This window comes from Pimephales promelas, chromosome 13 (assembly GCF_988280905.1).
Source record: "Pimephales promelas chromosome 13, fPimPro1.hap1.1, whole genome shotgun sequence".
NCBI lineage: Eukaryota > Metazoa > Chordata > Actinopteri > Cypriniformes > Leuciscidae > Pimephales > Pimephales promelas.
The window spans coordinates 35,854,242-35,881,461 of record NC_142781.1 but is presented as its reverse complement, the minus strand read 5'-3'; the positions used below and the strand labels follow the sequence as shown (position 1 = coordinate 35,881,461).

Genomic DNA, 27,220 nt, shown 5'->3' with positions numbered 1-27,220 from the left:
GAAAGTGAGTGAGTGAGTGAGAGAGTGAGAGAGAGAGTGTGTGTGTGTGTGTGTGTATAGTATTGTAAACGGTGTGTGTTGCAGTGCTTCATCCTCTAGTGTCCGCTGGTTCTCGACTGCACGAGGATCTTCACTCTGAACACGGTCACTCAGCCGAACACTAATGATCCTCGTCTCGTCTCAGCTAACGAGTTTGTGTTGTGCTCTGAAACACTCATACACACACCGACGTTTATCAGAAATGATACTCATATGGAGATTAAAGTAATATTGTGGTGCGTCACATGCTACAGGCTGCTCATTTGCAGGATGATGTAAATATATATAATGATGAGTGTGTGTGTGGAGTGAGAGAGGATCTGATCACGAGACGTGTGTGTGTGTGTGTGTTACGGCTTCAGACGGCCATTTTCTTTTTGGCTGGTTTTATGCTAATGAGCAGGTAGAAGCTTAATTAGCCGTTGATAATGAATTGGTTTATTTTTAAAACGGGTCTCTGAAATTATGCAATTATCATTTAAAATCAACAAATGCATGTTTTCTTCAAGTCACGATGAGTCTATAGATGTGTGTGTGTGTGTGTGTGTGTGTGTGTAGGGGTGTGACTCTGTTTATCAGCTCCATCATTGATCGGTTAAGTGCGTTCTGGCCTCTATTGATCATCTCATCAGACGAGGGAAACGCAGGAGTGCAAGAGCGGCAATTAGCGGATCCCTGGAGCCCGGAGACTGACGGCTGATTGGCTGCTAGGACGGCTGCCATTACACAGCGAAGTCATAATACCCCATCCATCCCCCGGCCAATCAGATCCCTCCGGCCTCGCTGGTGTGTGTTCAGGAACGCGAGTGGTGGAGTTAGCAGGGATTTGAGCACTGGAGCAGAAAGCCGAGAGTGATAAACAGATTAAACACTTCTGTGCTGCTTACAACATTTCTGGTGTTTATGTATTTCAGGGATACTGGTTTATTAATGCAGTAGTTTTATTATTGATCATACTTGCGATTAGTGTTAAACTGCAGCGTGTAGCTTAGCATTTTGATTTGGCCTCATGGTCAAGTCAGGTCTCCTTCACTTATACAGCGCTTTAACAATACAGCGTTTCACAGCAGCGTTACAGTGATTACAGGAGATTATTGTCCAGATAAAGTTAGTTTTGATTGATTCACTTCTTTTTTTTGATTCACACACCTTAGCAACACCCTAGCATCTACTCATAACATCTTAGCAACGCCTAATATAGCACTCATAATATCTTAGCAATGCCCGAGTAACCACCCTGAACATCTCAGCAATGCCCTGCAACCACACAGAACACCTTAGCAATGCCCTAGCAACCACTCATAACATCCTAGCAACGCCCTAGAACACCTTAGCAACACCCTAGCTTCCACTCATAACACCTTAGCAATCAATCAACATTTATTTATATAGCCCTTTACATCCATTTTTCAAGGTGAACCAAAGTGCTTTCCAAAATAACAATTAAAAAAGAACAACAACAACAATACAATGCAAAATGACACAGAATGAGTCAACAAAGTTATGATATAAAAGCTTGTCTAAATAAATAAGTCTTAAGCTTAGCTTTAAATGCCATATAATCAATGCCATATAAACAACTCATAATATCTTATCTATTCCCTAGCAACGACCCAGAACTCATTAGCAATTCCTTGTCATTCACTCATTACACCTTAGCAATGCTCTTGCATCTCCTATAACACTTTAGCAACACCCTTGCATCCACTCATAACACCTTAGCGACGCCCTAGAAACCACTCATAATATCTTAGCTATGCCCCAGCAACCACCCAGAACACCCTAACAATACCCTAGCAATGCCCTAGCAACCACCCAGTTTATGTGTCATAAAACAGCAATATTATGACAAAAAATATTGATGGTTTAACTTAAAAAAGTAAGTAACCCGGTTGCCTTAAAATTGGAAAAAGTGAGTTAATACAATGACGGAGATTAATTTAACCATCAGAAACTCAAAATTATATGTGATCTGAACTAAATAAATTATTTAAGTTGATTTGACAAAAGAAAAAATGTTGTGATTACTACACTGTACAAAAATATTGTTGGTTTAACTTAAAAAAGTAAGTAACCTGGGTTGCCTTAAAATTTTAAGTTGATTGAACTGGAAAAAGTGAGTTAATACAATGAAGGAGATTAATTTAATCATCAGAAACTCAAAATAATAAGTTATCTCAACTAAATAAATTGTTATAAAGTTGATTTGACAAAAGAAATTATGTTGTGATAATAAAAGTGAACTATGCATAATGACATGCACCTAACCCCCAACCAAACCCTAATCCCACCTATATATTTGTTGTAGCTCATTAACATGATTTGCTGCATGAAGTCTTGATATTAATGAGCAGGCGTTGGGAGTGGCGTTCCTCTAATGAGTCGAGTTAATTGGTCAGTGCAGAGGTGAAAGCTGGCAGGATTAATGAAGGCTTGTCGATGTCCGTCTCGCTGGAAACATCTGTCTTGTCGATGTGTGTCCGGCTGACTCAGGCTCCGGCGTCTCTACGGGCGTATCGATTTCAGCATCAAAATCAGCAGCTCCTGAAAGTTTCATGGGTCGAGCCGCAGATAGACCTTCACTGGCACTGGAACTGCTCTGAATCATCTGCTTTAAACGCTTTTATGTCTCATTTTGGTGCTCTTGAAGAGTCATTATTCATAAACACAGATGCGGTTCAAAAAGGGCCTTTCCGTGTCACTGACCGGCCTGTGGCTGTGTTTGACTGACAGGCGGAGGAATGACGGCTAATTACACCACTGATTCTAAGCGTTGCTGTTTTCTGACCAAAGGAAGTGACATCACCGGAGGCTGGGAAAAACTACCCAGACTGCCTCCAAAATTAGCCGTCGCATCTGACGGCAGCTTCATAACATCTGCTCTCCATATTGTCACGGCCAGACAAGAACTGCAGAATCTCTGGGTGGTTGCTAGGGAGTTGCTAAGGTGTTCTAGAACAACGCTAATGTGTTCTTGATGGTTGCTAGGGCATTGATAAGGTCTTCTAGAGCACTGATAATGTATTCTGGGTGACTGCTAGAGTGTCATTAAGATTTTATACATGGTTGCTAGGGCGTTGCTAAGGTGTTTGAGAGCATTGCTAATGTGTTCTTGATGGTTACTAGGGCATTGATAAGGTGTTCTAGAGCACTGATAATGTATTCTGGGTGACTGCTACAGTGTCATTAAGATTTTATAAATGGTTGCTAGGGCGTTGCTAAGGTGTTTGAGAGAATTGCTAATGTGTTCTGTTGCTAGGGTCTTCTAGAGCACTGAATGTACCCTATTCTGGATGACTGCTTGGCTGTCACTAAGATGTTCTTGGTGTTTGCTTGGGCTAAGGTGTTCTAGAACATTGATAAGATATTCTGGGTGATTGCTAGGTTGTCACTAAAGTGTTATGAGTGGTTGCTAAGGTGTTGCTATGGTGTTATACGTGGTTACTATGGTGTTGCTATGGTGTTCTAGACTAGAGCACCCATAATGTATTCTAGGTGAGTGCTACAGGGTGTCACTAAGGTGTCACAAAAGCGGTTGCTAGACAGTTGTTACGGTGTTCTAGAGCACCGATAAGGTATTCTGGGTCATTGTTAGAGTGTTGCTACGGTGTTATGTGTGGTTGCTAGGGTTTTGCTAAGGTGTTTTGTGTGGTTGCTAGGGTTTTGCTAAGGTGTTCTAGAGCAATGATAAGGTATTCTGGGTCATTGTTAGGGCGTTGCTATGGTGTTCGAGGCCATTGATAAGGTATTCGCTCTGGTTAGCTGCTTACTAAGCATCAGATACATTTTTTCAAAAATGTACAATTTTTACCAACCTCAAACTTTTGAGCAGGGGTGTATATTTGTATTTGTCTCACATTATTATGCTTCTTGGATGTATTACTTTAACAGAGCTTGTCCCAGTGCATTCTGGGATGCCTTAATAGTTTTAGAACAGAGATGGAGGAACATGACCCATGGACCAAAAAAAGTGGCATATTTATTTATAAGGTTGCAAAAAATCAGCTTTATTTCTATAGCGCTTTACACAGTGCTGACTGCATTTCAAAGCAGCTTCACACTAATAAAGCAAAATAATCAATTATTTAGCCAAAGTATTTAATTGGCTAACACACTGCCGTTTGAATTGTGTGGGATTGAAACCAGATTGCAATAAGGATTCAAATGATATGTCAGTTTCCAGCCAGAAGATTATTCCCACATTTTTAATAAACATAAGCCGCTTCAAAGCAGGATCTGAGCCGCATGCAATCATACGGAGACCTGCGTTTACTCACACACACATGCGAGGTTCACACTCGCTGACATATGTGCATTATTGATGCTCTCCACTCATAAGACTGAAACACAGAGATGATCCGATGAATAAATGATCAGGATTCAGACTGAGATGATGAGGAACTGCAGTTCTGCTCAAATATACTGACATCACAAACACGCATTTCGAAACGTATGCCACATTTAACCCTCTGCTGCTCTGCTGCGGTCATTCTTCACCCAAACATTTGAAGTTTTGTTTATACTTCACTGGAATGGTACGGAACTTGTTAAAGGTTTCGTCTCTTGCTGTGTGAACACACACATAACTCATGGCCGTGATGTGAACAGGTTTAATGGTGCTGTGATCAACAGTCTCACTTGTGCTCCTCGTGTCAGAAATGAATGGAGAGTTTCCTCTAGTGGAAGCGTTTGGAACTGCAGCCGAACACACTCTCACTGAACGCTCGTTTACGGAGAGATCGGCTCACACGCGGACACACACTTCTTCAGCTTTATGGCTTTAGTTTTCTTGCAGTTTTAGAGTCAAACGTGATTTAGAAAACACATATTTCATATAAAAAAAAAATCAAATATCTGTTTTGTACCATTGTAACACAATGACAACCACCAATCACAGTGGAGATCCGAGTCACATGATCAATCACAGCTCATCACAAGCTTCCCACAAGAGACTTAATATAATAATATAAAACTAATGTACAGAAGCTGCACAGTGTCACACACACACACGACAAAAAATGCAGTAAACATTAATTTAACATAAACACTAATGTACATTACTGATTAGAAAAGACATGAAGAAACTGAATTATTTCAACAAAAATACATTGAATGTGAAGTTTCACGCAAGGAATTGTGGGAAATCTACGTTTTTCACTGTAAATTGTACGACTTGTTCTTCTTCCCAAACTGTAAATATAATGGTATTTTACGGTAGAACTACATTAAATTTACAGTTAGATCCTTCACAGTTATAGGCGTTTGTTACTGTTTATGAGCAGAACTAATATCTGAACTGTGAATCAAACTCATTGCGATTATTTTCCCGTTTCAGGAGTGACTGGAGGACGGATGATTGACGGATGTTTAATTCCCAGATCTTGAAGGCGACAGTCCGAGGCAGAGGTAGGAAAGTGTGTATTACAGTGTCTGCAAATCATAAAACCATCAACAGAATGAAGCTCACAGGTTGTGTGTGTGTGTGTGTGTGTGTGTGTGTCTGTGGAATAACGAGACTGAATGTCTTAGATTTGACTCTTTAATGAATGTTCAACAGCATTCATGCAACATTACACTGCAGTTCAAAATATTGTTAATGTTCCTGAAAGAGTCTCTTCTGCTCATCAAAGCTGCATTTATTTCATCAAATATACAGTAAAAAAATCTGAAATCAAATATTTTAAAGTGTAAATCATCAGTTTTCTATGTGAATATACAGTAAAGGGTAATTACTCCAGTCTTCAGTGTCACATGATCCTTCAGAAATCACTCTGATGTTATAAAATGGCCAATAATGATTGTTTATAATAAATACTGCTATATTTAATAAAAAACTGGTCAGTTTTGAGGGCGACTTGAAGGACAGAATGATATAGACCCATGCAAGTGTTTAATCGGATCTTTCTCAGTGTGTTATTGAATGATTAGAAACACATCTGGACGGTTTTCTCTTAATGAAGATATTGTCACAGTTACAGTAACGAACGCATCGCTCCGTGAAGACGCATCTGGAAAACACATGGTGTGTGTGATGCGGGATCAGACCAGATCGCTGTTTTTCTTCTTAAAAATAAATAATTAATTCTTCATACACTGTAAACATTAATATGCTTTATCTAGTCAATAAAATTGTGGCAACAGATTACAAGCAATATTATTTATTAAATTGAACAAATTAGAATTGAGTAATAGTTAATCAAATTAACATTCTAATTAATTCTAATTTGTACAATTTAATTAATAATATTGCTTGTAATCTGTTGCCACAATTTTATTGATTAGATAAAGCATATTATTTTTTTCAGTGTACTTATTTTTATTAATTATACTTATTTTTATTATTTTTTATTAATTCGGCAACTTATTTTTGCATTTGATAAATACTTGCGTCATTAACCCTGTGATGCATGCTTTTTAATAACTTTATTTTTAAAGGCCGTTTTAAGGAAATTCTGATTAATTTAATGCACCTTTTTATGTCAAGTCACATTTATTTATGAAGCTCTTTATACAATATATGATTGTTTCAAAGCAGCTTCACAGTGATAAGCAGGATAACGATGTATTTTTTCAGATAAACAGTGTTGATTCAGTTCTATTGTAAAGATTAATTATTAAATGAGTTAATTTCATCTTTACAGTAGTTTTGTAGAAAACAGTGATGTCATCATCAGCTCAGTAATAGAGTTGAATATTAAGTGTATTTTATATTATTTATTTCTATTTTTTTTTTTTTTTGAACTACATGTATGAGCTTCAGCAAAATTCAATATTAATCTGCTTCACACTGCTGGAAAGGACCTCAACTTTTCTAGACAAGGATGAAATATATGCAAATATTTATTTCTTCCAAGAAGCTATAAAATAACTATCAGCTTGAGTCCATAAATCTCCCAGAACCTGATTACCTATTCATTACAACACACACAAACACACACTAATCAGTATTTTCACATCCAAGGTAAACTTTGTTTACATAATATTTGTGTGTGTACTGTGTATAATTATTTTGTATAAATAAATGCATACACATGTATGTAAATATTTAAGATTTTTTTTATTTATGTATAAAATATTGCTATATAATATAATTATATATACAGTATACACATGCAAATATTTATTACATTAAGTTTTCTGAAATGCTGTTGAAATATGCAAATGAGGCATTAAATATGCATTAATTTTCCTACATTTAAATGTTTCCGTTTTGTGTCAGCACACAGGTTTTGAAACATGTGTGATTAATCAGTATGATGAAATATATATTTGCCTTAAATCACAAATGTGAGATACAGTATAATGCATTCCTGAGACCTGGTTGCTGAAGCTCACTGTATGAACAGTAAGAGAAACCTCTGTCCTCATTTAAACAGGTCTTCCTCTCTTTAAAGCTACAGCGATTAGATCTCAGACGGCACACATTAATCTCTGGCCGTAATGAGTTCTGGACGTGTTTACCGTCGGCCAGCTTATGAACTCAAAGAGGAGACGCCAGGTAAATGAACGCTGACTCCACATCGCAAACAAGTGTACGCAGAATCAAACTCTCGTAGTGCTGTTGTTTAATCTGGTGACTGAATTGATGGGTACTATATATATATATGTGTGTCTTTATGTACATATATAACGTTTCTTGAGAAGCTGTACATCTGTTTTCAAAACAGATAATAATCATAACTGTGTGTTGATCATCAGATCCTCATATTAGAGTGATTTGTGGAGGATCATGTGACACTGAAGACTGGAGTAATGATGATAAATTCAGGAATAAATGACACTTTACTGGATATTCACATAGAAAAGAGTTAGTTTAAATTGTAAAAAATATTTTGCCATTTTTACTGTATTTTTCATCTAATGCAGATTTGGCGAGCAGATCACAAACATAAAAAATCATTTTTGAATGGTAGTGTAGCCTAGGTTTTAGGTTTTATATAACCTGTAGTCGATCATTTTATCCCTTAATCGCATCTTTGATCTCCAAAATTACAAATTTAAAAGTTTTTTTCCTTGAAAAAAAATTTTCCCGCTGCCTTAAAATATCTTGAATTGTGAGTCACTTTGAATAAAAGCGTCAGCTAAATGAATGTAACTGAGCCCCGCCTCCACTCACTCAGAGATCTGATTGGTTACAAGCGATTTCAAAGCGTGTTTTTGAGACTGTCTTTGGTTCACTGCAGTTTTAAGCTGAAAATATGTGGTTGACTTACGAACTTACACATGGTTTGTCTCAAAGTGGATTAAAAACAACACATAAACAACATTAAACGCTGGATTTTCACCACGGGGGACTTTCAAGTTAGTTATAGCAAAACACACAGGCATGATTAGGCAATGCATTGGCTGAGGATTGAGGATGTCAGTCATTAGTGTTCATGAAGTGTTTGACTCGTGTGTTGCACACCAAGCAAGCAACGCATGTAATTTGCTTACTAATAAAGTGCTTGTATGCATATCAAAGGTCCATCCAGAAAAGATTATTAAACATGATCCGTGCATGTCTCTCTGCGGCATCAAAGTGAGTTCCTGATGAGCGTGATTAACGAGAGACGATGCGCGATGTGTCAGAAACATCCAGAAACATGCGTTTACAGACTCCGCCTGTGTTTGCAAGAATTATAAAGTCAGAATTGCGAGATAGAAAGTCAGGATTGTGAGATATAAAGTCAGACTAGTGAGATGTGAGTCTTTAATATCTTTTTATATGTTTTATTCTGATGCGGAAACAAGCTTGCTCATGATTAGCCCCGCGGAGAGCCTAAACACACAGTCTTGAGGAAGAGGAGGAGGAGGAGCTGTCACTTCACATCGCCACTGAAGGAACAGCTTCAATAATACTTCAGCTTGTAAATATGTCTGAATGTCGTTTCTATTTTACTAGTGTGATGAAATGTCAGTCATACGTCAGGAGGACGTTCTGCTCGTCTTGTTCCAGATCCCTTCAGCACAGAGAGGCTAATACGACATGACGGAAAATAAAATAAAAATAAACAGGAAATGCAATTTTGCTGTTTTTCATCTGATCTGTATGAGCAGATTGATAAATTATTCAGGGTCAACAGCAAAGATGATCAAATACAGGAGAATACGGAGACACTTCACAGTAGTTAACTTTAATGTATTAACTAACATGAGCAATACATTTGTAACTAATGTTAACTAATGAACCTTACCAAGAATACAAAAGGAATTGATCCGAAATGAGGTCTAATACTTTTAACTTGATTAAAGTAACCCGAAGACTTGTGCAAAAACAAAATTCTGCTGTTTTAACTCTGCTTTTATGAAAGTTGATTGAACTACGTTTTTGTTTACAGTAAGAATATGAGTGAAATTAAACATTTGTTTTCTAGTGAAATTAAAACTCAGGAATTTTTCTTAGATCATTTTAATACAAAAAGTTTTAGTTAAAAAAAGTATTATAATCTATGAACTGTTCCAGAGAGTTTGAGATACTAATCACAAATTCATACAATTCTGCTCTATAAATGTGAAACATTTCAGATTCTTTTACCATACAGTTCTATGGACTGCCATAGACGTAAGCAGAAGGAAACTGAATGGTTCTATTAGTGGTGCTATTGTTATCTTCCATACCAGCAACCACCCAAAACACCCTATCAACTGCCTAGCAACACCTTAGCAACCACCCAAAACACCCTATCAACTGCCTAGCAACACATTAGCAACCACCCACAACACCCTATCAACTGCCTAGCAAAACATTAGCAACCACCCACAACACCCTATCAACTGCCTAGCAACATCTTAGCAACCACCCAAAACATCCCATCAACTGCCCAGCAACAACCCAAAACATTCAAACAACCACTAAAACACTATCATTTCCCTTGCAACCACCCAAAATACCCTATCAACTGCCTAGCAACACCTTAGCAACCACCCAAAACATCCCATCAACTGCCCAGCAACAACCCAAAACATTCAAACAACCGCTAAAAACACTATCATTTCCCTTGCAACCACCCAAAACACCATATCAACTGCCTAGCAACACATTAGCAACCACCCACAACACCCTATCAACTTCCGCCTAGCAACACCTTAGCAACCACCCACAACACCCTATCAACTGCCTAGCAGCAACCAAGAACAATCCAAATAACCGCTAATACCACCGTATCATCTCCCTTGCAATCACTAAAACACCCTGTCAATTACTGCATAGCAATACCTTAGCAACCACCAACAACACCCTATCAACTACCTAGCAACATCTTAGCAACCACCCAAAACATCCCATCAACTGCCCAGCAACAACCCAAAACATTCAAACAACCGCTAAAAACACTATCATTTCCCTTGCAACCACCCAAAATACCCTATCAACTGCCTAGCAACACCTTAGTAACCACCCAAAACATCCCATTAACTGCCCAGCAACAACCCAAAACATTCAAACAACCGCTAAAAACACTATCATTTCCCTTGCAACCACCCAAAACACCCTATCAACTGCCTAGCAAAACATTAGCAACCACCCACAACACCCTATCAACTTCCGCCTAGCAACACCTTAGCAACCACCCACAACACCCTATCAACTGCCTAGCAGCAACCAAGAACAATCCAAAAAACGCTAATACAACCGTATAATCTCCCTTGCAATCACTAAAACACCCTGTCAATTACTGCATAGCAACACCTTAGCAACCACTAACAACACCCTATCAACTGCCTAGCAACATCTTAGCAACCACCCAAAACATCCCATCAACTGCCCAGCAACAACCCAAAACATTCAAACAACCGCTAAAAACACTATCATTTCCCTTGCAACCACCCAAAATACCCTATCAACTGCCTAGCAACACCTTAGTAACCACCCAAAACATCCCATTAACTGCCCAGCAACAACCCAAAACATTCAAACAACCGCTAAAAACACTATCATTTCCCTTGCAACCACCCAAAACACCCTATCAACTGCCTAGCAAAACATTAGCAACCACCCACAACACCCTATCAACTTCCGCCTAGCAACACCTTAGCAACCACCCACAACACCCTATCAACTGCCTAGCAGCAACCAAGAACAATCCAAAAAACGCTAATACAACCGTATAATCTCCCTTGCAATCACTAAAACACCCTGTCAATTACTGCATAGCAACACCTTAGCAACCACTAACAACACCCTATCAACTGCCTAGCAACATCTTAGCAACCACCCAAAACATCCCATCAACTGCCCAGCAACAACCCAAAACATTCAAACAACCGCTAAAAACACTATCATTTCCCTTGCAACCACCCAAAATACCCTATCAACTGCCTAGCAACACCTTAGCAACCACCCAAAACATCCCATCAACTGCCCAGCAACAACCGCTAAAAACACTATCATTCCCATTGCAACCACCAAAAACACCCTATCAACTGCCTAGCAAAACATTAGCAACCACCCACAACACCCTATCAACTGCCGCCTAGCAACACCTTAGCAACCACCCACAACACCCAATCAACTGCCTAGCAACACATTAGCAACCACCCACAACACCCTATCAACTGCCGCCTAGCAACACCTTAGCAACCACCCAAAACACACTATCAATTGCCTAGCAACAATCCAGAACACCAAAACAACCACTGAAAACTCTGTCATCTCCCTTGCAATGCCCAAGCAACCACTCTGAACATCAGCGACAGCAACTGCCTAACAACAACAACATAGTGCAGTTTTGCTACGGCTACAGCACCACTCAGATTATTATATGATTATAATAAAACTGTGAAAGGATACATTGACCCGAATCCAATAACTGATGCATTGGTGCATTATTTTAAAGTTCTGTTCTGAGAGTCGTCTTGTTTAAATGCGGTAATTAAACACGTCTGGAGGGTTTTAGAGCCTCAGTCGTGTTTCGCGGTGACGGTAAAATACTCCATCACGTAAATCTATTCTCAGCAGTGTGTGCCGGACGGAAACAATGATGGCACTCAATCTGCATTACTTGCTAGTCATGAAAAATAAATAAGTGTATAGAAAAACGACGGCGTGTGTGCAGGCATGTGTGGCCGTGTTTAGCCAACGCGAGCGGCGACTTTGACGTGATTCATATTTGAGTTTGTTAAACGCATGGTTTTATTGCTCATGCACTCCTGCATCATCCAGAAGATCTTATTTTCTCTATCGTTCAGTGATGCGTAATCAAACACGCCGACTGTGGCTGGGGAAAAAATCATTACAATGCAAATGAATTTGGACGGTTTAAGCATTTTTCTGAAAGAGATGCTGATTAACTGTGTCAAATCACGCATTCATATGGTTATGAGTTTGACTGCGCCAGGCCTTAACAAACACTGAAGCTGCTGGATTATTGCTTATTATATCCAGAACAATACAATTCAGATTACATCATGTGGAAAAAGAGGAAATTGAAAAAAAAACAAACATATATATACAGTATATATGTACAGAATATTAAATATATGTTTCATATTATATTTGATTTTAATAATATGAGATTATATATATATATATATACACACCTTCGACATTTCTCACATCATCATCAGTTTATAAAGATGAGCAGAACTCAGTTTATGAGCACTAGCATGTACATGAAGGTGAGTTTGGTTCAGGACGCCCCCCCTGAGCTTCACGACTCTGAGTCCAGGGCTGACCCGGACAGTTCTAGTTCGTAATGGGGAAAGTGGATCTAGTGATATATTTATTTATCTCAGAAACAGCCGATCGTTAACCGCAACAGATATCCCGAGCAATGAAGGAGCGATATCTCATCAGTGCGTATGCTATCGCACATGTGAGTGTGTTATTTCTCGAGGACTCGTGGGTCTTGATGACCTGTGACGTGGCCTTAAACCCCAGAGGGATGGTGTGTGTTGATCTTGACAGGGATGACGTGGCCCTCGGGCCCCTGCTGGAGATGTGCAGTGGAGTGTGTCAGACTCTGAATACACCGCTGAATCTTCAAACGCTCTTTGTGTGTATGGTTGCTAGGGTGTTCGGTGTGGTTGGTGGGGCGTTGCTATGCGGTTGGTAGGGTGTTCTGTGTGGTTGCTCGGGTGTTCCGTGTGGTTGCTAAGGTGTTGCTATGTGGTTGCTAAGATGTTCTGTGTGGTTGCTAGGGTGTTGATATGTGGTCGCTAGGGTGTTCTTTGTGGTTGCTCGGGTGTTCTGTGTGGTTGCTAAGGTGTTGCTATGTGGTTGCTAAGATGTTCTGTGTGGTTGCTAGGGTGTTGATATGTGGTTGCTAGGGTGTTCTGTGTGGTTGCTTGGATGTTCTGTGTGGTTTCTATGGTGTTATGTATGGTTGCTAGGGTGTTTGGTGTGGTTGGTAGGGCGTTGCTATGCGGTTGGTAGGGTGTTCTGTGTGGTTGCTAAGGTGTTGCTATGTGGTCGGTGGGGGGTTCTTTGTGGTTGCTCAGGTGTTCTGTGTGGTTGCTAAGGTGTTGCTATGTGGTTGCCAAGGTGTTCTGTGTGGTTGCTAGGGTGTTCTGTGTGGTTGTTAAGGTGTTCTGCGTGTTTGCTAGGGTGTTGATATGTGGTTGCTAGGGTGTTCTGTGTGGTTGCCTGGATGTTCTGTGTGGTTTCTAGTGTGTTATGTATGGTTGCTAGGGTGTTTGGTGTGGTTGGGAGGGCGTTGCTATGCGGTTGGTAGGGTGTTCTGTGTGGTTGCTATGGTGTTGCTATGTGGTCGCTAGGGTGTTCTTTGTGGTTGCTCGGGTGTTCTGTGTGGTTGCTAAGGTGTTGCTATGTGGTTGCTAAGGTGTTCTGTGTGGTTGCTAAGGTGTTCTGCGTGTTTGCTAGGGTTTTGATATGTGGTTGCTTGGGTGTTCTGTGTGGTTGCTTGGATGTTCTGTGTGGTTTCTAGGGTGTTATGTATGGTTGTTAGGGTGTTTGGTGTGGTTGGTAGGATGTTGCTATGTGGTCGCTAGGGTGTTCTTTGTGGTTGCTCGGGTGTTCTGTGTGGTTGCTAAGGTGTTGCTATGTGGTCGCTAGGGTGTTCTTTGTGGTTGCTCGGGTGTTCTGTGTGGTTGCTAAGGTGTTCTGTGTGGTTGCTAGGGTGTATAATGTATTGAATGGACCTTTGAGGCATTGGGCCCCATTGAAGTCACTATATGGAGAACAATCCTGAAAAAAAACTTCATTTTTTTTCCACCGAAGAAAGAAAGACACGAACATCTTGGATGAGCAAATGATCAGGAGATTGTAATTCTGAAGTGACCGACTCCTGTAAAGCGGTGGCACAACACGAGTGTGTTTTGGGGGTCTCTCGGGCACCTTTAGCTTGATTAAAATCTCTCGCCTCATTCCCTGGTTCACTGAGCTCATTTACGCTCTCTTCTCGGGACTGCGACGGGACATCGCTCCCTAAACGCTCACTTTTCTCCAGCTGTCATATTCTCAGCTAAAGCCCATATCCCGTCAGCATGATGAAGTGCTTTACCTTTACACCTGATCAGCATTATACTACTCCTAGCGAAGCCCGAGGCCTGAATATCCGACGCTTTAAACTTGCACAGTTCAGTTTGAGGAGAGAGTGCAAGTACATATGAGCCTCATCTGCGTCTTTAAATTCAAATCAATTTACATTATTTGCACAGCGCTTTTCACAACACACACCGTTTCAGAGCAGCTGTGCAGAAGAGTCCACATTATCAGAGGAGACTGTCTGAGTTATGCATTTCAGAAATATACAAAATCACAGTTAACAAAAACATATACATTGAAACAAATGTTATAAAGGCAGAAACAATGAGCTCATTGAAGTAATGAATACTGTTTGTTGACAAATGATTATGATATTGAGAAAAATGTAGCATTGAAACTGAAACAAACTCAACATCTGATCCTCTGTTTATAGCGCTGATCGTGTGCATGTGACAGAATCAATTGGAAATTGTTTCTAATTGTTGAAATGCAAAATATTTACTGATGACCATCCCTGAACGTCACATATTTTTGTAAATAATAATAATAAATAATATGTAATAAATAATAATAAATAATAAATAAAAATAATAATTTAATTTAAGATAAATTTTGTAATCGTCACGTCTGTTTTTGCTAAAGTCTCAGTGTTTCTGTTGTGTTTTCCTGCACTACTATCCAAACATTCTTAAATCGAGGAACATTTACTGGACAAGCAGCAAAATTACTGAAGATATTAAACCTTCGTTATTGGGAAAAAGGGGTGTACACTCTTAGAAGAAATGGTTCTATTTAGAACCAGAAATGGTTCCATCCCCCGCTTCATATATGGAACTCCAAAAAGGTTCTATATAGAACCATTTTTTTTGGTAAAAGGTTCTATTGGCCAAGTATGGAACCCCAGGGTTCTAGAACCCAGAGGAACCCTTTTTTAAGAGTGTATAGAACCTTTTACCAAAAAAATTTTGGAGTTCCAAATACGCAGTGCTGATAGAACCTTTTAAGGTTCTATATAGAACCTTTTTTTCTAAGAGTGTACGATATTATCAGCCACCATATCGGTATCAGCTGATATCGGTTCATTTATAATGTTATCGTTATCGGCCTGATAAGAAAGTTTGGCTGATATATTAAAGTTTATAATGTATTATTTCCTTGAGCTGAGACGCTTCAGATGCGACTGTTTTCAATCGTTAGAAATATGATTGGAAAAAGTGCAACATGTGCAGCAAGTCTGTCATATAATCTAGTTAGAACATTATAATTGTGTGTTTGGGACGTGGATTTTAACGGTGAGGCTTTAGTTTTTGTAATCAGGCTCTAAAAAAATTAAATAAAATTTTGGATTTAGATTTATCGGCCGATATATCGGTTATCGGCTTTCAAATTTTAATAATTATCGGTATCGGCTAAAATGTTCATATCAGTGCATCTCTATATTCATGTAATATATATGTCGCTTATGCATGACCAAGATGAGCATTTCGATTTTTTTTTTTCCCTGAAACTTATATTTCGTTACTTTTTCGAAAACAAAAAGTATATAAATTTGTAAAACGTCACCGATATAAATAAGAGTGACTAAACGATTATGAAGAGAAACGTTTTATTTCTTGAGAATAAATGAATGCACCACGATATAAAGCCACATGTGGACTCGCATAACCATTAAAATGCACAGATTCAAAGCTTGATTATGATTTCAGTGTGTTCTACTTACTGTATATAAGTTACGGTCAGATCTGCTAAGTGTTCATTATTTTAACTAAATAAGAGGGATCATGTAAAATGCATGTAATGTTTTATTTAGTGCTGCCCTGAATTAGATATTTTACATAGAGGATGTTTACATACAGACAAGTTGAATATATAAAAATGACCCAGTTCAAAGCGGACGCATTAAGAGCCTTCGTGAATTTGAAGATGAATGTAAACTGTTCATATAAGTATCTTAGTGAACAAATATGATCTTTAAACAAAAAGAAAAATCTCCAACCTGTTCAAAAGTTTTCACCCCCGGCTCTTAATGCACCGTTTTCATCATCAGTGTGTGCTCTTTATAAATGTAACTTTTATTTTGTGTCACTATATGTAAACATGGCTCTTCTTCAAGACAGTGCTAAATAAATATGCATTTGAATATTTCTCAGACTCGTGAAGGTAAGCGTTTGACCTGGATATTCGCAGTATTGTTACTTTTCTCCTGTCATTCGCTGGCTCAGTTTATGCTGGAGTCTTTTCTGCTTTGTGTCGGACAGACAATCGCTCAGGTTTGGAACGAGGACACTGATTTGTTGGTGGATTGTGGGTGTTTTGAAGCTCAAATGAAGGATGTAGAGCAGATTCAGCACAGGAACACACACACACACACACACACCTCTCTCAGAAAGCAGAGATGTGCTGGTAATTGTGTGAAAGTGTGTCAGTCGAATCTGAGCAGATCCTGATGAGAGACGAACAAACACTCTGATGTTGAACACACAAGTTCAAAGGCACTGATGATGATGATGATGATGATAGCAGCTCTTATTAATGTTTCTGCATTAGACAAAACACTGAAAACACAGAATGCCTCATAAACATACAGTAAAGCTGTATTTGATCTGTCTCTCACTCCAGCTGTTATTGCACTACTTACTTTATAGAAATATATATATTATTTTACACAATAATTGGACCTTTAAAAAAGCTAGAAATTGAAAGGCATTGAATTTGAAGTTGATTTAAACAAAAATTCCCCCCGGCTCTCAATGCACCGAGTTGATCAGTGTGTGTTGATCAGTGTGTGTGTGTGTTGATCAATAGTTGTGTGTGTGTCGCAGTGATCTGATAGTGGCGTCTGGAAAAGGGTTGAGATGTGCAGAAGATCCTCCAGGCGACGAGAGACGCTGAACGGCTCATTCTATATATAAACATCTTTAATAAATGATCTTATTCAGGACAGAACTAAATAAAATATAACATTGTGAACATTTAGCAGATTCTTCAAGGTGTGTGTAAACTTTTGACCCTGATTTGTGCAACTGTTGTTATTTTGACACTTTAATGTTCTTTTTATTCAGTTTTAAACTCAGAATGCCTTATAAACATCAATCTATATTTGATCTGTCTCACTGTATATATGCAAGACACACACACACACACTAATGACCTACTAATGAAAACCTCAAACCTTTAACACACACACACACACACACACAGAAAAACCCTCAAAATAAAACTAAACCAAAATTTTGTGGAAAAAAAATGTTTTAGAGCCAGTAATATGCTTTACAATAATTCTTACTATAATAGTTTTTTTATGTAATTTTTTAAATTCTTATTATTCCCAATAGTAATTATCCTAACACTTAATATATAAATGAATGAATGAAACCTTTATTGCCCCAGGGGGGAATTTGTTTCACACTCATGGGAACCACGATAAACATAACGACAAAAAAACATAGAATAAACATAAAAAATAAAAAGCGAAAAATAAAAAACAAAAAGTGACATGGATTTATCAATTCGACAACTTAGCAAATCAATATATATGTATATATATATATTCAATGATACACCTCTAAAAAAATGCTTAATGCTAATGCTTTATAATAGTATTTTAATGCATGAAATGCACCCTATAATGCACAATGGTAATAAATAATCTCATAAATGCATTACAGTATTGACTGAGACACCTTTAGAATAGATAATGCATTAAAACACACGACAAACAACCAGAATCTGCAGAACTTCAGAATTAAGCATTAATTAATAAGCATTCGATTAAGTTACTGTATTTTTTTTTATTACAGTAAAGCCAATAAATTCCAGGTCATTATGGAATACATGTTTAATATATTTCTTTCACTGTGCATTACAGCGGTTATAGTGCAGTGTATTTTTATTTTTTTATTTTATTTAGTATTTTTTTCAGTGTAAAATATAATTTGTCTCTTTTTTTTTCTTTTAATTTTTCGTTGAAATCTATTCCGTCATGTTTTTGTGAGATGCGCCTCTATTATATACAGTTTACTTTAATATCTGTTTGGATGTGGGATCATAATTTTGAATGAGTTTAGTTTAGTGTCACACACACACACACACACACACACACACACACACACACACACACTGAAAGTGTGGTTTCATGGGCTCTTTAAACAGGTTGTGTGTGTGATGGACAGATGGAGGTTTGTGTCTCAGTGTGTGTGTGTGTGTGTGTGTGACAGAGAGCACAAACACAAGCAGAAGACAGATGGAGTTCAACATAAAACCAGCAAACACTCACAGTGTGTGTGTGTGTGTGTGTGTGTGTGTGTGTGTGTGTCCCACAGCCTGAATGAAGTACTCCTAAAGAAGTGTGTGTGAAACTGGAAAACCGGCTGATTTAATAGTGGGCCGAACGACACTGCAGTGTGTGTGAGTCCAGCAACACCAATACACAGTTTTGTGGCTCTTCGTGAAAGTATAATAGTTTTAAAGGGGTGTTTGATATGATTTCTCTTTCCAAGCTGTAGTTCGTGTGTGTAATGCTGCCGTTTAAACAACATCTGCGAAGTTACGACACTCAGAGCTCAGAGCAAAGGGAGAGATTCGCTCTTACAGAAATCGCTTTTTAAGGACTACAACAAACGGCTGGAAGAACTACACGAGCTTCCTCCCGGGGTTGTGACATCACTAACCCTAAGATTTACATAACCCCGCCCCCGGAGCAAGATTATTAGATTATCATGATAACTACACATCACATCCATCAACTAACCATTCAGAGATGTTGCTTCTATATGTCGTCACTTCTCAAGTCTCTCCATCTTTCTGACACACACATAAACACACACACACAAGCTCCGCCCCCTGCAGCAGTAGCAGAGGCTAATTTGCATTTAAAGGGACAGACACAAAAACAGTGTTTTTGCTCATCCTCAAAATTTTAACATGCTATGTAAATAACCGTTGAGGTATTTCGAGCTAAACCTTCACACACACACACACACACACACTCTGGGACATCAGAGACTTATTTAAGGGGATTATACCAGCCCTTTAAAGTTATCGCTATGAATATTGTCCTTATTTAGTGAGAAAATACTTTCTTTTTGTTTTTTTTAAGTAAAAATAATTCTTTAAATGATAAGTTATGCTGCTAACTCCCCCTGGTGACATCCATGTATGCTAAATAAAGCAGATTTTTTTTATTTAATGACGCATCATATGAAAAATCTTTTAGTATAATTAATTAATTAATAATTTTAATTCTAAAAACATAAACTATTTTCATTATTATTAGCTTTATGTGTGTGTTCACAATTGTGTGCGTGTGTGTGAGAGTGAATGAGTGAGTAAGTGTGTGTGTGTGTGTGTGCGCGTCTGTGTGTGTGTGTGTGGTTTAGGCGTAGTAATAGTGTAAGGAGACAGAATATTTCGTCGTAGTGTGTGTGTGTGTGTGTGTGTGTGTGTGAGAGAGAGGGAGATTTTGTATGTGTGTTTTTTGTGTAGTCCTACATACTGATGAGCCTCTCTCTCTCTCTCTCTCTCTCACACACACACACACACACACAGAGCGCGCGTTATTGCGCACCGCGTCGGTCGTGTCTCTCACTCGTCCTCGATCATCTATCCGAACACACGGACTCGGTTCGTTTGAGTTCGGCTTCGACAATCCCGCCAAACTGTTCTGATGTTCCGCGCGCGCGCGTCGAGATGACGGACAGCCAGGTGCACGCGCATTGCTCGTTCACGACGCGCCGCTGGTCCTGATGCTGCGGGCGTGCGATCACCACCACCATCATCATCATCATCATCATTATCATCAGTGAGACGGTCAGGAGCTCCGGGTCGGATGGACTCGAGATGACAGATGCGTCCGAACCTCAGCCGAACCTCAGCCGAGCCCGTGAATGAACATCTGTCAGATTGATCAGGAAACCGCGCGGATCTGACGCGTTGCCTCGCGCTCCGCTCCGCTTCGTGACGCGTTCCGTGCACATCTCCTTCTGGAGAGACTCTTTCGGGAGGATATGTTGAACGGCACGCGATGATGGATGGGATTATCAGTGTTTTGGGGGTCCTGACGCTGGTTCTGGAGGGCATCTGGTGCCAGGGAGTGTACGGTGAGTGCCAGAAGCTCACACACACATGCATTTATATGCCAGTCAACATGCCGTGTGTGTGTGTGTGTGTGTGTGTGTGTGCGTGAACAGGTGCCATTTCATAAACCATCTTCCCAACTGCCAATCCACAGGTTTTTAGACTGCAAAATCATGCATTATATGCATTTCACCAATGATTAATTAGAAATAGCATTTAATGGTATTTTAATAATGCATAAAAACACATTCACATTTTTATTTTGGCTGTAATATATATATATATATATATATATATATATATATATATATATGACAAATTCTTCATTTGAAATAACATTTAATGGTAGCCTATTTAACATTTTACAATGCATAAAAACACAATCACAAGTTTCTTTTAGCTGTGAGATTTAGCAGTTCCCACAGCGTGATGGTTCAAAATACAAAAACACACATGTGTCAGTGATATATACATGCATTATTGAAGATCCGTTGGAAATAATTTAATAATTAAAAAACGTATATAAACAGTCATTTTAATTGCAAAAGTTTCTTTTAGGTGTGGCTTATATATGCAAGTTAAATAACGCTCGTGCCCGTTGTTCAGCTCGTGTGTGTGTGTGTGTGTGTGTGTGTGTGTGTCCGCTTCAGAAGTTGCGTCGCGAGGCGTTTGCACATGTTCGTTGTGAACGCTGAATGTCAGCAAACATCTGAGATCTGCATATTATTCTGCATTCTCCTCGCGTGTTCTGCAACTAGTGTGTGTTGCGCTGCTGTGGTGTGTGTGTGTGTGTGTGTGTAGCAGAGCGATGCATGAGTCAGAGTGTGTAAATGTCATGAGGGAGAACATAAGCGCTGGACTGATCTGAGAACTGCGATCTGACGCCGGGTCACGCGTCGCGATGGGCGCGTCATATCAACGATATACTGCGTGTGTTTCTGTAGTCGGTTCGCATGCAGGACAGTGTGTGTGTGTGTGTGTGTGTGTGTGTGTCCCGCAGGACTAAGAGGATAATAGAGTTTGGGCTCAGCTGATCCATGAGAATGCACTTTAAAATCAATGCCGATGGAGGAATGGAAATGACGCTGTTGAATGCCAACACACACTCTGATGATGACACACACACTTCACTTCAACACACAACTCAAAATATTGTTTAAGACTCATGCCATATCCACACAAATATCAAACAGATTAATTTCATCTATGATGACATCATGCAAATGCATATGAATATAAGATGTGCAATACATGTGCATTTGTAATGATAATGTTCTTTTATTTTAGGCATTATGTGTGTGTGGATTTGTAATTCTCCGTCCATTAGTGCAGTGACATGTATATCGATACACACTTGTTCCCTGTCTCATACAAACATGAACGTGTCACCTGTCAGTCAAACCCCAGCATGCATCAGTGCAGTGTTTGATTATTGTAACTTGACGATACTGTATTTATTTACTGTATTCATGCGTTCAGATGAGCAAGAGAAGATCTTGATGAAGTCGAAGTGCTTTTGAGATTGGCAATTTCATATTTCTTTCTCTTTCATTTGGGAACAAACTCGTTTGGTGAAGAGATTAGGTGTTGGACTGCTGCTGCTGTTGATCGTTCAGTGCTGCCGCAGAGGATGATGGGAAATGCAGTTTGCATTTTAATGAAGGCTTTTTTTGTTGTTGCTCATTCGTGTTTGGATTGACATGATGACTAAATATATTACTTTAACCATACTTATAAAAAATGATGTTCTTCTTCGGTGTTTCTGTCTTGTTTTCCAGCACTAATATCTAATTATTCTGAAATCAAGAGACATTTACATTTACAGGAGAAGATGGTTCACGGGCTCTCGCCGCTCAATCTGATCACCTGATTTGATTGTGATGTCAGAGACCTGTCACGCCTGAGGCTGTGGTTATCATGATAAATAATGTAATTGTAGAACTGGCCAATAAATGTCACTGAAAGAAAAAATCCCACCCCCCAAAATACAGTAAAAAAAAAAAAAAAAAGTATATATATATATATATATATATTTAATAAATAATTAGTGAAATAAGCAATTTTGTGAATATTATCAGCATAAAAATAAATAAAATGAAATAAAATACTATGAAATGAAATTAAATAAACTAAAATTCAAAATTAACATAAAATGAAATAAAATTACATTTAAAAAAATAATTAAATAAAATAAAAAATAAAATAAAATGAAGTAAAATACTATGAAATGGATTTAAATAAATTAAAATATAAAATTAAATACAATTTTAAAAAGACAGAAAAACATACATAAAATAAAAAAAATCACAAATTCATTATTCTGATAGTGCTTTGCCGCTGGGGTCTGAGAGCTGGTCCGCTGTCTCATGCTAATCTGTGTGTGTGTCGCCCACATCCCATGAGTGATGTCTGTCGTCATGGCGACCGCATCCGCCACACACTGCTCACAGAGAGAGAGTCAGAAGTGACGTGAGTGTGACCTGAGAGAGACATCAGTGTTTCGTGTGTGTGTGTGAGAGGTTAAAGCGCGTCGACACCGATATATTCTGTTTCATCTGTCAGAAAAGCTGAAGGCTGTTCGAGTTTCAGATCCAGTCAAACACTTCCAGCACACACACACACACACACACACACACACACACACACACACACACACACACACACACACACACTCTGAAATCCAGATATTACTGGAGAAGAAGCAAAATGACTGAGCAGCATGAGTCTTTTTTGAGAAATGGAGCAAAATTAAGTCAATTATTTATTTTTTAAATAAACTAAATTAAAATAAAGTAGTTACAATAGTTTTTACAGTTTTATTTAAGTATCATTATTATATTATATTATAGTTTATTATATTATATTATACTACTAAAACTAAGAAAATAAAGTAGTCACAATAGTTTTTGCAGTGTTATTTTAGTATCATTATTTTATTTATTTTATTTTATTACTAAAACTAAAGTAACTATAAGAAATTACTAAAGACCACATATACATTTTAAAAAAGTAATACAATTTCAAAAATACAACAACATTATTAAAACTATTAAAACTCATTCAAATGAAAATAAAAATAAATATAAAAAATAATAATAAAATACAAAAATAAAGACAAATTCAAAATATTAATATAGAACATGTAACACAACATACTATTATATTTTTAATATTTTTCCTAGTGTTTAAACAAAGGCCTGTGTTTGTTTTTGTGTTGTTAATTAATATTTATTTACATAAACAATCAATGAATAAATCTGTCCTGAGATCAGATAAATGAGTGTATCCGCCATCTGTGGTTTCTCTCGTTCATCTTTCTCAGATTGTGTTGTGTTTCAATATTCATGACAAGCTGCTGATGTACATGTGTGTGTTTGCTCTGTCACGAGGTGTGTGTGTGTGTGTGGCTGTTTCACACTCAGTCCAGGGTGACGCTCAGGGAAACGAGAAACTGCTGTTCCTTTACATCAGCACAAACTGAAACTGTGTGTGTGTGTGTGTGTACTTGAGGCCAACAGAGAAGATTAAGAGTTGAATAAAGTTGTTATTTTTGTGTGTTTTGCGCACAGAAAGTATTCTCGTCGCTTGATTAACTTAAAGGAGTAGTTCACTTTAAAAAAAAACTTTAGCTGATAATTTACTCGCCCCCGTGTCATCCAAGATGTCCATGTCTTTCTTTCTTCAGTCGAAAAGAAATGAAGGTTTTTGATGAAAACATTCCAGGATTTTCTCCATATAATGGACTTCAATGGGGTCCAAACGGTTCAAGGTCCAAATGAGAGTTTCAGTGCAAACTGTTCAAAGGACTTTAAACGATTCCATACAATGAATAAGGGTCTTATCAAGCGAAACAAGCGCTCGTTTTATAAATAAATAACAAAGTTTAAGTTTTATAAGCTCAAATGCTCGCCTTGCTCATTCAATGAACAAAATGACTAAAAAAAATGTGTTCATTTTGATGAACGAGTTTGAACAGGAGAGTCACAGAACAGAGCAAGGCGAGCATTTGAGCTTATAAAACTTAAACTTTGTTATTTATGTATTAAATGAGCGATCGTTTCGCTAAAACGATTGAAGAACAAAACACTAAACTTGGTTAAGGTCTATATCTGACAAAATTATTAGGCAAAAAAGACAGAAAATAATCACACATTTACACATAATCAGTTATTAATATTTCATTGGTCCTGTTGTTTTTGCATGCATTCATAATTTCTCTGTATGACAGTCTGGCCCAAAACATTTGGCATAATCATGTTTCACCGCGTTATTATCACAAATAAAAGCAATCGATATCTCCATGGGCTCTTCGTACACCGACGCATGTATAATTCCTATATTTGCTAAAATAGCAACAGCGTCGAGACCCGCCCACAGAGTCACTTGCGCTTCACGCGTGATACTTGTGTTTCAGATCGTTAAAATAGGGCCCAATATGTCACACACACATCTGGATAATCTTGAAGATGTGGCTTTGGGCGTCAGGTTGTGTGTTGCGTGAGCCGGATCAGTGCACGTCCACCGCTGACGTGACGACTCCAATGTTTACTTCGACTCTAATTAGCGGCGTTACACTGCTAATGCTGAATGCACAAACACGAGCGCAGTGCATTATGGGCTACGGTCCGACTTTAATCCTAGCTTTGCTTCTCAAACATGAATGTTATTAATTATGAATGGCCAGCAGGGATCAGAAAAGGTTGCGTGGGTACAGGAGTGTGTGTGTGTGTGTGTGTGTGATTCCTCTGTTCCTGAAATAGCTGTCTCGGTTCTGGAGGGTTTTCACTGTCAGGATAATCAACTCTATTCTGTTGCTCATAACAGTAGGACTCCAGTTCCCAGCATGCACCTCAGCTTTAATAAATCACACAAATCACTGCTTTATTTACACTATTGCTGCTGTGTTTGCTTTTCAAATATCTAAACATCTAAACAAGAACAATTTACTTGTTTAAGATCTTTACTAATGCATATTCTGTCTTTATTGGCTGGTTGCTTTATCTTGTTTTAAGCATGTGTGTGTATATCTGTACATCTATATCTTTATTAAAATATATGTTCATCAATGATGCATTCAATTGTATCAAAAGTAATTTTACTGAAGACAGTTTCCACAGAATTATGACAGTTTACAACACTGATAATAATCATAACTGTGTGTTGATCATCAGATCCTCATATTAGAGTGATTTGTGAAGGATCATGTGACACTGAAGACTGGAGTAATGATGATAAACTCAGGAATAAATTACACTTTACTGTATATTCACATAGAAAACAGATGATTTACACTGGAATAATATTTCACTATTTTTACAGCATTTTGTTCAAATAATTGCAGTGATCAGAAGCCTCTACTCCTCTCCTCCTCCTCCTTCTCTACTCCTCCTCCTCCTCTCCTCCTCCTCTCCTCCTCCTCCTTCTCTACTCCTCCTCTCCTCCTCCTCCTCCTCTACTCCTCCTCCTCCTCCTTCTCTACTCCTCCTCCTCTACTCCTCCTCCTCCTCCTTCTCTACTCCTCCTCCTCCTCCTCCTCTACTCCTCCTCCTCTACTCCTCCTCCTCCTCCTCTACTCCTCCTCCTTCTCTACTCCTCCTCTCCTCCTCTCCTCCTCCTCTCCTCCTCTACTCCTCCTCCTCCTCTACTCCTCCTCCTCCTCCTTCTCTACTCCTCCTCCTCTACTCCTCCTCCTCCTCCTTCTCTACTCCTCCTCCTCCTCCTCCTCTACTCCTCCTCCTCTACTCCTCCTCCTCCTCCTCTACTCCTCCTCCTTCTCTACTCCTCCTCTCCTCCTCTCCTCCTCCTCTCCTCCTCTACTCCTCCTCCTCCTCTACTCCTCCTCCTCCTCCTTCTCTACTCCTCCTCCTCTACTCCTCCTCCTCCTCTACTCCTCCTCCTCCTCCTTCTCTACTCCTCCTCCTCTACTCCTCCTCCTCTCCTCCTCCCCTTCCTCCTCTCCTCCTCCTCCTCCTCCTCTACTCCTCTCCTCCTCCTCTCCTCCTCCTCCTCTTCCCCTCCTCCTCTACTCCTCTCCCCCTCCTCCTCCTCCTCTACTCCTCCTCCTCTACTCCTCCTCCGCCTCTACTCCTCTCCTCCTCCTTCTCTACTCCTCCTCCTCTACTCCTCCTCCGCCTCTACTCCTTCTCCTCCTCTACTCCTCCTCCTCCTCTACTCCTCCTCCTCTACTCCTCCTCCGCCTCTACTCCTCCTCTTCCTCCTTCTCTACTCCTCCTCCTCCTCTACTCCTCTCCTCCTCTCCTCCTCTACCTCCTCCTCCTCCTCTACTCCTCCTCCTCCTCTACTCCTCCTCCTCTACTCCTCTTCCTCCTCCTCCTCCTCCTCTACTCCTCCTACTCCTCCTCTACTCCTCCTCCTTCTCTACTCCTCCTCCTCCTCTACTCCTCTCCTCCTCTACTCCTCTTCCTCCTCCTCCTCCTCCTCTACTCCTCCTCCTCCGCCTCCTCTACTCCTCCTCCTCCTCTCCTGCTCCTCCTCTACTCCTCCTCCTCCTCCTCCTCTCCTCCTGCTCCTCCTCTACTCGTCCTCCTCCTGATCCTCCTCTTTTCTGAACACTATGATATGGTCACCTGACAGTAACAGACTGATATGAGACGCACAGGTTAATTAGCTGATATATTTCGCTATAATTATGTTTCAACCCTGTTAGCTTTCTGAAAGCAT

At 39.1% G+C, this 27,220-nt stretch overlaps 1 protein-coding gene and 1 long non-coding RNA gene across 5 annotated transcripts in view; both read left to right on the top strand.

The window, feature by feature from the left end:
- Positions 1-9,008, top strand: part of LOC148976893 (uncharacterized) — a 60,489-nt gene extending 51,481 nt beyond the window's left edge. The window contains exons 3-4 of the long non-coding RNA XR_016145935.1: positions 5,375-5,445; positions 8,773-9,008. This is a non-coding gene — a long non-coding RNA (uncharacterized LOC148976893). The remainder of the gene's footprint in view (positions 1-5,374; positions 5,446-8,772) is intronic.
- A 10,899-nt stretch (positions 9,009-19,907) lies between these two features.
- LOC120492054 (MAM domain-containing glycosylphosphatidylinositol anchor protein 2) overlaps positions 19,908-27,220 on the top strand; it is a 133,748-nt gene continuing 126,435 nt past the window's right edge. For 2 of the 4 annotated variants that reach the window (XM_089118988.1, XM_089118985.1), the window contains exon 1: positions 19,909-20,562. In XM_089118988.1, the coding sequence (XP_088975114.1) occupies positions 20,487-20,562 (76 nt within the window). In that variant the 5' untranslated portion in view covers positions 19,909-20,486. Of the gene's footprint in view, positions 20,563-27,220 lie in introns of all 4 variants that reach the window. The other 2 variants (XM_089118986.1, XM_089118987.1) reach the window with 2 other exon arrangements.